The 12,469-nt window shown below is 41.3% G+C and overlaps 1 protein-coding gene across 2 annotated transcripts in view; it reads right to left on the bottom strand.

The window, feature by feature from the left end:
- LOC138282607 (polyamine-modulated factor 1-binding protein 1-like) overlaps nucleotides 1-12,469 on the bottom strand; it is a 1,030,040-nt gene that overhangs the window by 154,849 nt on the left and 862,722 nt on the right. For both annotated transcript variants that reach the window (XM_069220389.1, XM_069220390.1), the window contains exon 25: nucleotides 9,935-10,088. In XM_069220389.1, coding sequence (XP_069076490.1) covers nucleotides 9,935-10,088 — 154 coding nt within the window. The remainder of the gene's footprint in view (nucleotides 1-9,934; nucleotides 10,089-12,469) is intronic.

The following is a 12,469-nucleotide window of genomic DNA, read 5'->3' as shown; positions in this document are numbered from 1 at the left end:
TTTACTACAATGAGGGAAAAACGAATTTGCCTGTGTTTACCTCACCAGGGCTTATAAAACTATTTTTATAAAGTCCCTGCTTATAGTTACATGGCATCCAGTCCTAATTTAAAAGCAGCCAGCAAGGCAGGACTGCCTTTAAAATGACACTGGGCACCTCAGCAGTGCACCTATGGGTGCACTACCTATGCTGTGGTCCCTAAACCTACATGCCCTACCATGTACTAAGGACTTATAGGTAGGTTAACTTAGCCAATTATAATTAGCCTAATTTGCATATCCATTTTACGCAGAGCACTGGCCCTGGGACTGGTAAGCAGTACCCAGGGCACAGCCAAGAGTCAGTAACCACCAGTCCCTGTCCAAATAGTGTGGGGGTGACCAGGGCAAAAAGGAGGACTTTCCTACAGGTTCCAGGAACATGTCCATGGGTACCCTCTGGAGCCAAGGCTGAAGCTGCAGGCACAGAACCAAAGGGGGCCCTTGCCGACCCCGCAAGTCCAAGGACACTATAGGGGAGTTGGACTGCCCAAATATGAGGTGCATGCCCTCATAAAAATCTCGGATTTGGGCAGGGGTCACTCCGGCTCCCAGAAACTCAGGGAGGCAAGGAGCCAACCCAGATGCAGGCTCTGAGGATGTAGGCCTGCAATGACTACGCTCCTTTTCACTCATCTTGTTGGCCGACAGACGGGTGAACTCGAAGAACGCTTGTTCTTCTTTGAATTCATATGCCTCGACTTACCTGACCGTCCGAGGACTTTGGGTGGGACGATGAAAAATGGGGACTCCGCGACCGTTCTCGGGACCTTCCACTCAACCGAGATCAGGAGTGATGCCAAACCGAGTGCCAGGCCACAATGAGCTTTAGGGACCGCTCCCTCAAACCTTTTTAGATTCATGGCCTGGAACTTAGAGCACAACTTCTGGTCATGCTCCAGACATCACAAGCACAAGAGGTGCAGATCCGCCACAGACATTGCCTGATGACAGGATCTGTAAGGCTTGAACTTGATCTTACGTGACAACATCTCAATGCACCAGAAGTATAAACATTCAAAAAATCTTTTACAAAAAGTTGAAAAAGACTAGTTAAAAGTGACTGAGGGGTAGCTCTTTTCTTAGATCTTCATTAGCTGGTGTGGAAAGAAAAGAACTGATGTCAGCGTGTCGGACTGTCACCTATATATGTCCTGTGACATATCTTGCACACACGACACTGAGGACAGACACTGAGCCAACTGATGCCACCTGACAGTGCACAGGGGTATTTCTTGAAAAAATCTTCAGATCCAGACTGACTCTTGGGGGAAATTATAAGGTAAGGAATCTGCAACTAGAAGTCTCTATCCGATAACAACTTCTACACCACCTGCAGTGCATAGCAGGCAGCTTTGCAAAGTGTCAGACCGTCTGGATGAAGACAATATTGTCCTACTGCTACTGATTAAGACAATGTTCCCAAATCATAAAACTGATCAATCTAATATGCTCAAAGCTGTGGAATTCCTTTTTAAAAAGTACAAATTGCAGGAGGATATTTGTTTCACAAACACAGGTACTGATACCACCATTTGATTTGTTGCATTCCAGGCCTCAAAGACACTTTCATTTCACTCAAATGTAGGCGTATAGTATCTCTGAAACACATTTGTTTGAGGAATGCTGAATGGAAGTGTATTTAAGTTTGCACAATGGTTTGCCTGGAAGTTCTTTTGCTGACACTTATCAGCCCAGGATGATCAACTAAACTGAAAGGGGATGTCACAGTTAAGAAGATTTCAGAGGTTGAAACAATAGAATATGAATATTGTGCGTGGAAGAGAAACATTTTGTAACAATATGATATTAAAGTCATGATATAGGTAGGTTTGTTTTACTACATTCATGAATGTAGTTTGCTTTGTTTCAACAAATGTAATTTGCTTTGTTTTGTTGCATATATATATCCTTTTCTTAGAAATTGGCTATTTTCATAAATTGATGCCAAAAAATGGTAATAAATCAATGTTTTTACAAAAGAAATTGCCGGTACTCATCTTTTTACCTTTTGTGACATCGTTTAACAAATAATAGTGTACATGTATTCGAAACAATTACAATTAATGTTCTCCTATTTTAGTCAGATATATTTTCAAATGGCCGCAATGTCTAAGTGAAATGTAAGTGCTCAGAAACAGACAGTTACAATTGTGATTCCTGTTCTCGGTTAAGGTATTTATTAGTGTCCTGCGAAATATTATTCGCGTTCACAGAAACGTTATCTGGTTCACAGAATCATAAATGGTAGAAATCTGCCCTTGTAAATGGGATTTACCCTCACAGAAACTATCAGTACGATGAAACTTCGGTAACTGCATGTTTGTTGGTCGTGTCAAATCTTTTCATAAATAGTTTTCCACTCTGGAAATGGATGTTGATCTACCCCCTCAAGAACAGCAGTATATCTATTTGCCGATGTGAAATGAGAGGGACAACCTCCAAAACTGATTGCAGTGTAAAGAAAACGGATTTTCCTGGGGAAAGACCTTTTTCCTATGAAAAATCAAAGAAATGACAGTTTGCAACTTCAATGTCGCTTTTGTGCAAGTTAAAAGTACAACAGAATATTTCTACGTGGGTAAACGGGTATGCATGTGAGTACTCTTGGTAATCTGCAACACCCTTAAGGTATCCATAAGTACTCATTCAATTCCTCAAAAGTTGTAGATTTAGTTAAAACATAAGCCTACATTACTACGTTACTCACTTTAAGTAGGGCCAAATCATGTGCAAAATGGGTGCAATAGTTGTACAAACTTTTACACTACGTTGTAATCTAGAAGGGTTCAGCTTGATCAGGGGCGTAGCATGGTCAGTAAGACTGAGGGGTGTGAGCCTCAGATTTCCCGACAATCTCGCTGTCACAATATGTTAAACTACATCATAGGGCAGGCAGTGCGCGAGAGAGGGGTTTAGGGGTCAGTGGAAAGGGAACGGAATGCGGGACTAAGTGAGAGAAAGCGCATTATTTTGTGAAATAACCAACATTTTTGGAGTCTTTCTAAACAAGGAATGGCAGAGGGTGTATGTTCGTTTTGTCTGTGTGTGTAAAAACTGCTGGCGAAATCCGACCGACACCTCACCATACCCGACTGAAAGCACCTCCATCCAACTATTTATCACAAAATTCATTCACTGGGGGTGGGGGGGGAGGGGTGTAACACTCACCACACACACCCAGAAGCTGCGCCCTGAGTTTGATTTGAAATCTGCAGCTTCTTCCCAGCAACTTGTGCCCGCGTTAAATCGAAGTCAATAAACAAGGTGCCATCGGTTGCATAATGGTGTGGAAAGCATCACATTAAATTATGGCAGCCAAGACTTCACCATGACGAATCCGGAAGGGTAACTTCCTTTGACATTTTTTCCCATGTGCCGAATGCCTCCCTGTAACATCTCAGTCGGTTATTGATCGGCAGAGCATCCCTCCCCATCTGTTTCCCTGTGTGGTCACTGAGCGGCACACACCAGTTCAATAGGGAGATCAGATGCTCATCCACTTCTTGCTAAAGCAATTTGTATTATGGATTTATTTTAACCGTGTACAGTGGCAGTTGCTGTTTTTACTATTTAAATGGTTTGATTATCTGACCTTGCTTACTTTATCTTTTTAAGTGCTGTGCATGGGCTTTAACATAGATCAATACATGGGGATTCCTACACAGCATTATCTTGAAATCAATCCTAATTCAGGCAATCTGTGCTCTACTTGTTTGATTCAACCTGTTTCTCTTCCTCTTTTTTTACTTTACAGTGTTGTAGCCGCTGCAGTTGGAAAGCGAGCAGAGTTTTCAGAGCACGGCGCATTCAACATCTCCTGCATTTGATGGAAATGTCCTACTGGTAATGGTGGAATTAGCATAAAATCTCACTTCACCCCACTTCCAAATCTGTATTCAGCTGGACGGCTACCTGGAATGAGGTACGGTAATGATATTTTTGTTCTTGAACTATAGTATCACACGCATTTTTTTTTCAAGAATCTCTAGATGAATTGCTCGGCAAGAAAATGAAAAAAAAAAAACATTACAGCTTCAGCGTATTCGGGGGGGGGGGGGGGGGGGGACTACGGCAGTAACCCGCCGTCTGCAGGTATAACCTGGTCTGTTTTTTTGTAGGGGAATTATGCACTTGCGGCACAATGATACTTATTTCAAAAATGTCTTTGAACTCTTGGATATGATGCATTTCATCTGGGTATTTTGTGAATTTATCAAATTATGAAAGTGCGTGGATATCATTTCACACAAGTGCAGATTTCTTAAGAAAAGACAGCACCTAGGTAGTCGTACTCACAATGGAACAGGAGCTCAGATTATAATCACTGATAACGAGACACAATCTCTGATACATTATTAATTTTTAGGGGTTTACTTACACTCTGCATCATTTTCTTGCCAATATATCAGAGTTGACACCTTTATTTTAAAGCAGTCCACTCACATTCGCATAATCTGAAGAGGTGCCATTGAGTGTTATGGGTTTCCTGCACATTCTCACAATCATGCTGCACAATGGGCATATAATCTGGATTTTAAAATGTGTTACTTTCAAACCAGAAGAAAGGTGGCAAAAATAGCATTTTGTGCACATTTTGAAGTGTGATGATATGCATGCAAAATCAGAAGGTACAAAATCAGCAGCACAAATTAACAGCGTAAAGATACAACCTGTAGTTAAAAATTCCCTGGGAGCAAAATCCTCGAACCTCCAGTTTCTACCCAAAAGCAAGACCACATCAAATCTGGAAGCGATCTGAAGACTCTTCTGTCCCGTCAGATAAGCCCTTGTTTGATGTAAATGTAAAAATGTAAATTAGCACTTGTATAGCGCACTACTCACCCGTTAGGGTCTCAAGGCGCTGTACTCATACCGCTATGGAACCCCTCCTGGCTTTTCCCTGTGAGGCGCCCACTCCTGAGCACCCCCAGGGTGAAGCCAGGCATCCAAGCGCTGTTTTGTGGAGATTAAGCAAGCTATTGCCCAGAGTTGCAGAGTGGGACCCATGAATTAGATTAGGCACCGAGGCGAGAATTATCTGGTCAAGGGGAATTGAGCCCAAGACCTGCCGAAGTGGGATTTGAACCCTGGTCTTGAGCCAGATCTCTGCTTCAGGGTCTGCCGCTCTAACCATTGAGCCACACTTCTCCACTGGATTATGTAATTTGACTGAGATTTCAATTAACAGTTAAACAGGCTTAGGTGTGCCAGTCCTGGTGGAACAAATTCTTGTGACTGCATTAGTACAATTAAGTTTGTCTCAGTTTGGATTCTTTAGAGGATATTATGCTCTTAGTCTGCACAACAGGCACTAGAATGTAGCTGTCATGAATGAGTTATTACTTTGGGAGATGGGTACCTTTACCAATTTAATGACCCGACTTTGGTTAGGTCACAACACAGTTCTTAAACCCCTGGTATCCCCAGAGAAGAGCTTGTTATGTTCAAGCAGTACAAACAATTTAAAAGTGAAGGAAAAAACACAATAAAATTCCCAAACCAACTGAGTAAAGTAAAGAAAAATGTAGTGAGCAAAAAGTCACAAAGGTCATTAAAAACAAATTAAGAGGAACAAGATATATGATACTTTTTAAAAAAGTTTAAAGGCAAAAAGTAGCAAGAAAAAGTGGAGTGCAAATCAAAAGTCCCTGTTCGTTGTTAACCAGGACCGAAATGGAATTTCAGATCGACTATGATTGAGCACGATTGGATATACCAAGCGGACCATCCTGGTCAAAGATTTTACCTTTGGACTTAGTCTCTGAAATAGAAGTCAAACTCTTTCAATGGGGCAAGGTCCAAGGCAGTAGCTAATCAGGGTAACTGGGAGTCAGATACCTTATTGTCCAGCTCCAGCAGAAGCCACTGGTTTTGACACCAAAAGCTCCAAGTGGGACAAACTTGGATTTCATAGTCACCAAGGTCCCTTCTTGGAACAGCAAAATTTGCTGCCTCACACTAGGTACTACGTTTTATATCAGTACATGGTCAGTTTTGTTTGTAAATCAAATTCTTCCAGTGGGGCACGACTACAAGCTCTAGCTTGGCAGGGCTCCACGAAACCAGAAAACTTAGATGCACGGTCCGGCCTACACAGTATTCAGCATGGCAAAAACCTCAGAATTGGAAAAGAAAATAGTTTTCCTGCTTGCATTGGGTGAAACCTCTCTAGGTAAACCTCAGTACTTTGTTCCAGTCCTCTATAGGTGACAAAAAACGACTAAGTCTTGTTTCAAAATAGCAGAACCAAGCTGCCGCCACAGAAGTATGTCTTCAGGTCCTTAGCCACACCCCTATTTTAATGAGCTCTTCTCCCACCAGACAGCCTCAAAACTATTTTTCTCCCCTTCTGTGACTGAATCCAAACTGGCTTAGAGTTTCCTGGGGTGAATAGCAAAACCCCTGTTTGGCATCTTCAACTGAAAAGAAGGACTATTAAAGATGGCCTTTGCTTTGTCAGCTGTCTGCGCCCATTCCAGATTGTTAATCTGGTAAGTGACCAGCAGTTAACACTATCCTACCCTTCCTGGGATCAGAGGCAGGCCTCAGTCTTCAGTCATGTGTTACTGCAGGGCACAGAAACTGCAGTCCAGCCAGAGCACAGTAGTGCCCCCATACACTTTTGTTCTTTATGTGGGAGGTGTAAATATACAATGCATCCCATGGATGGCATTTAAACTTTCTTGCCGTATTTGCATTTCAGCCAACATTTAATATGGACATAGAGGGATGTTAAATAAACCGGAGTTCCAATATACAGCACGTGTTTTTTTTTTTTTTTCGGTGAAGGTTCGGGTAGAAGTGCTTTAATACTTTTCAACAGTAGTAAAACACACAGAGTCATAGAGACACTAAAATAGAAAAGAAAAGGTGAGTAATAAAAATTAAATAGATATGGACAAATGTAATTCTTTTGAACGGTGTGAGATGTAAAGAGGAACCTATTTGGGCGAGAAATATTGACTGTGCCCAATCCCAAAGTAAGGTTCAGAAACGTGGTCCACTTTGAGAAGTAACTGTGGTGGCACTTCTTTCTAAAATTGCTCCTTCATGTACAAAATACTTATTATATCTTACTTTTGTTTTTCACGATGTACCTCATAAAACACATCACCTCGTTGGTCAAACAGTTGCAATGGTTCAGTCAGATTTCTGCACTTCTCTGGGACTCTTAGATGGAAGGGATGGCTATTATCTTAAGAATGATAAGCTTCCTTTACCAGCTGATACTTTGGGAGCGATTGACAGCTTTCAACATTGCTGGCTATGTAACACTGCTGTTTATAATTGTCCTTGATTTTGGCATGTCTGGGTGCAGTTAATCTTCACTCACCTCTTTTCTAAGTGGCAGGACTAGTTCGAGAGAATGCATTATTTTTTTCAGATCTTAGTATTTCTGCTTTCATTGTCACTTAGAGAATAGCATTCCTGAAAACCTTACTTAATTGTTCTCAATAGCCCTAAGGCTCTCCTTGCCTGAGTGTGCCTGCCAGTGCAACGGAGGATCTGGAAAGCTTGCTGAAAGCCTGCCTGCTGAAGATGGACTACAGAAGGAACATTTGTTTGCTTCAGTGCAATTGTGGCATAGAGATGATGATGCTCTAAGGGATCAATGGACAATGGCTGATAATACAATCAGTTTCTTCCCTGTTATGATAAAACGTTTGGTGATACCATTTCACCATGGGCACTCCAAGGTCCTTCAAGTTACCTCCACAGGGAAGACGACATTTTCTCGTATTCTACAGTATCAAAGTGTACTGTCCTATTTGCACTTTTTGTATAGGTGATTTAGTTATTCAAAGCTTGATTGTTAACCTAAATATATGCATGTAGGTGCCTTTTACAGCTTGACACAAAATACGAAACAAAGGAGCTCTAGATACAAATGGATGTTTGAAGAAGGAGGTCAGCAGAGAAGACAGAAGCAAAGGAGAACTATTTACATGTAGAAAGGAGGTTCCTGAAATGTGATTTACAGGGAGTGACTGGGGACTAGACTGGCATAGCTGTCAGGAAGGAACAGGGTTTGAGGCAGAGAAGAAACGGGCCTTCAGGAGTGGTCTGTTAACCAGATGATTACACTGCGAGGAGGCAAGAGATGTATTTTCAACTCCTTGGATTAAGGGAAAAAGGAGGGGGCCCAATGGATCTGGACTGGGTGGCATGCCAGATGCTGGGAAAATATGAAGAAAATTCCCTACTTTCCATCTTTTTGATGCATTTTTTGATTATCAGTCTTTAAAGGTTGCTAATGACTGTCATGTGTGCTACATCACTTATATGTGGATCTTCTGAAGATTGTAAACAGAATGTGTATACAGAACATGAAATGCTATAATCCCCGTTTCAATGCCACCCTCTAATTTCTTTATAACCTATAACTTGTGATGTACCCAGTCGCCGATTTTTTTTTTTAAAAGACATCAGAACTAGACTATTATATGTTATTGCAGTTGAGTTCTGATCTCACAATGCATGCTGTCAGAGCCAGCAGCGGAGGTTAAAGGCAGGTCAGGTCACAGAGCATATTTGAAGCAGCTGTTTAAAGCAACGAACATAGAACATTGCTTTTCTGTCTTCTGCTCTACTTTTAGCTTCTAATGACAAGCAGAGAGAACATGTTTATTGTTTGCAATCATTAGATAGAGGAAATCTAGTATCTTTCTGCATGTTTCTATACATTTTGAGCTAGTGCAGCTTTTAAAAAATAAAAAAAAAAAGCATTGACTTCTATTGACCTCTTTCTAATATGTGTGCAGCCAATTACCTAACAGGCTTTTAATGTGTTAAATTTTGCATGAGAGGTTATATTTATAAGCTTCATGTTAGCAAACATGCTCGCTCTTTTACATGAAAGAGCTACGCACCACATATTATAGGAGATAAAGTATCCCCTAACATACATGATAGGAATATTGCAAGTTACCTCAGAGTTCCATAACTTTATAAAGGAACTCAGCCTTCGGCCTCATTCCTCAGTCCTTGGTGACTTGCAATATCCTTATAATGTACGGTAGGGGTTACTTTATCACTTGTTATCAAACCCAGGAAGGCCCCCATTAGTGCTATCCCTGGCAAAAAAATAACCTTCAAAGTTTTACATCAAGATGTTCAGGACCTATCTACAAAATATATGTCCTTCATGAATCTATCACTATGTGGCAGGAAGATAGCAGTGTTTAGATAACCTGAGATTGAGCACATAGAAATAGTAGCTCAGCTCTGCAAGATTGGGTTCAGTAGTAGTTTTGTGTTTGCATCTTTTTTTTTTTTTTAAACCCTTTTTCTGTCACAAATCTTTACGTGTAATTTATCTGAATGGTGCTTTCGAGCCATTTGATTGACATGATTTCAGCATCCTGCTATTTTTGTTTCTGGACTCCATTCCAGACCTTGTTCTTGACCCGTTTTGAATCACTTGCTTTAAACCTTCCAATCAGTAAACCACAATTTGAATAAAAATAGCATATTTAAAGATCAGTTCTCATGGTGACTGCTGTGCAGAGCTCAACACTTCCAAGCGAAGAAACACTAACATCTGAGATTGGCCACTTTGGTAATTATGGAGTTGGTGCTCTCTCCTCAGGCCCCTTGTAGGCCAAGTGGTAACATTACTGTAGTGACCTGGGATGAAGTAAAGCATAATTGTCTATTTCTGTACAGATGTTTTGTCAGTAACTCTCCTACAGTCAGGTCTAACACCCAGTAGCACGTGATGAAAACAACTGTTGCAACATGCTTAAAATAAAATGAGCGACTTGATCCCCATTTAGCAAAGAAAAAACGCCGCACAACACAAAAAGCTGCCACAGTGTATTCATGGAAGACAGACTTTGGTAAACTGCTGATTTACACACAAACATTTGTTGCTTTGGGAGAGAGAAGCGACCTGTTGCTGCAGACTCCTCACAGCCTCCCTGGCAGAGGCCAGCTCCGCCTCCGACTTCTGGCTGCTCTGCTTGCTGAGGAGAGCCTCCTGAAGTTTGCTCTGCTGCTCGCTCTTGGATGCTGATAACTCGACCTTCAGCCTTTCAAGCATGTCTCTGGATTGGAACGAGGTAAAGGTTGCATTAGCTAAATCAAATTGTATTTTTTTTTTTTTTACAGTTTTCTTTTTCGTCTTATGCTACATGTAATTTTAAGACACCACACACGTTGCAGTTTGTTGCCAAGAATATGTTCACAGATTACAAAGGAACCCGTTTGCCATCTTTGTTTACACGTTTTTTTCATTACCGAGCAGGGGAAGAGTTCCAAAGGAAATATCATTAATTCATATGGGTGGTATTCAATCTTGGCCTTTGCCCTGGGCACAAACAAACCCTTTGTGAATAGTGCCCCCGGACTGATGGCATCTACTCATTAAATAAAGTTTTCTAATTGACAACCTGAGCAGTCGCCACGGGCCCTTTCGAATCCTTGCATCCTGGCACGGCATTGGCTGCATTTGGGTAACACGTCCTTTTTATAATGGCCGAGCTAACCTACATTGGGTCGTGTGTATTTAAAATGATTACTCTCTCGAATATGACTCTTACACCGACAATAACTGATGTTGGGGAATTAAAGCCATGTTTTGCAGAAACAGCAAGGATTTTTTTAAAAAGTCTAATTGCACTTGATTTTGACTCGGATAAAAACAGTCAACTAATCGAATAATCCATACTCTGATAGACATGTGATCAGTCTTCATTTAGTTGAAATGTTATGCTCTTACATCTCACTGCATTTTTCTATTTTTTAATTAAAGTCCACTAATCATCAATGCGCCTCTCTAGTAATGGCTTTTTTCCTACTTTCTGCCTGTGGCAAAATACCTTAGCGAATAGGGCTGTAAAACAATCTGGGCCAAGCTATTTTTAATGATTATTGTGGATGCAAGAAATGTCAAAGCAGACAACACTAAGGGCCCTATTTAGTAATGGCTTCCTATGGGAAAATTCCTTCCCGCGTACAGTAAAGCCCTAAGCAATTAATAATGGGCAGACATAGGAAAGGTAATTATAATGCAGCTACCAGAATATTAAGTTCAGAAAGTTTTCCAGCCACGGCACTGCAGAGCATTTCAACTTTAGAGCAGGATGTCAGCACTGTGCTGTGTGCGCGCGATCACGCCGCATACATCTAGATGCGCAGACCTGACATATACACCGAAACGTATACATTTTGAGGATAAGCGAGTAAATGTTGAGAGAAGCTCTCCGGCTTCATGATACAGAGCAAATAGCTTGCAAGTGAAAATGATGTTGCAGCAGAGCCTTGAAGATAGCCCGGTAAAAGGTAATCAATAATATGTCTATTCCTGTCTATTCACCAGGGGCCCCAGCTGCATAGCTTGCACAATCGATACTACAAATTATTGCGATTTCCAGGCTCCCACCGGAGATTCTAGACAAATCTTTCAAGTGTAACAGGCTTTCATTCTGCTTCTTTCCCCCTTTTATGTTTTCTGCTTTATATTTAGCAGTGTTCATTATGGAGAAGGCAGGTGAAACCATGAGGCAGAAAGGCCTAGTGGCTCTCCTGTATGCGCTAACATTGCTGGAAACGTGCTCCAAGGATTCAGATTAAATACAGGCTGTTTCTCACGAAACCACCAAGCAGGTTTCTGCACTAACAGCTGTTTGTGACAGGTTTGGGATATGTTGGAAGAGTTTGTAAAAGGCTCCTGTGTTTTTTCAGATTTATCTTTTTGGTTGTTCGTTTGGGCGTGGGGGTTCCCTACTGTCATCACTCAATTACTTATAAGACACAATCAGATGGACACAAGGATGTTTTTAGAGGGAATTAAGGTGTGTCCTCGCGTTGGGGCATGCAAGCCCCAAGAGCAAATAGAGTCATTCTGTTCTCGTTACTTGTAGGTAAGTATGTGAGTTACACACCTTATACTTGGCGAGTGGGGTGAAACTGGCTTGGCCTTTTCTATTATACAAATGCATTTGTGCGTTTTTTTTCTATATTCAACAGTGTCAGATATAGGATATGTATTGCCTCAGGTGAGTGATGGCATCAATACACCAGGAAGCATTTCAGAACGTTAGATCAACAGAAAGGGGTGCTTTTTTCCAAGGTTGACTCTTTGTATAGTTTAATTGAGACATTACGGGCATGGAAACATTCTGGGAATGAATGAGCCTGTTTAGAAAACACTAGATTAGACACAAAGCTGTATGCTAGTTTGTAAATTCAGAGGCGGATTTGTTTTGTAAATATCCCTGTGCAGATAATTATAATCAGAGCAGTGCATGGGGAGCTGTCCTGAACCTATTAACATAATCCCACTTTAGCCTGCTGCCACTGCTGGTAATGAACTGCATATTACAGCACTATTGTGTGAAATCCCATCTCTGCTCCGTGGCTTTTTTTCTCTTACACCAGCTAATCAAAGTGAACAGAGTCTAGGCTGTGATAACAGTGCGAGTAC

This window comes from Pleurodeles waltl, chromosome 2_2, assembly GCF_031143425.1.
Source record: "Pleurodeles waltl isolate 20211129_DDA chromosome 2_2, aPleWal1.hap1.20221129, whole genome shotgun sequence".
NCBI classification, from domain to species: domain Eukaryota; kingdom Metazoa; phylum Chordata; class Amphibia; order Caudata; family Salamandridae; genus Pleurodeles; species Pleurodeles waltl.
This window is presented reverse-complemented; position numbering and strand designations above follow the sequence as displayed.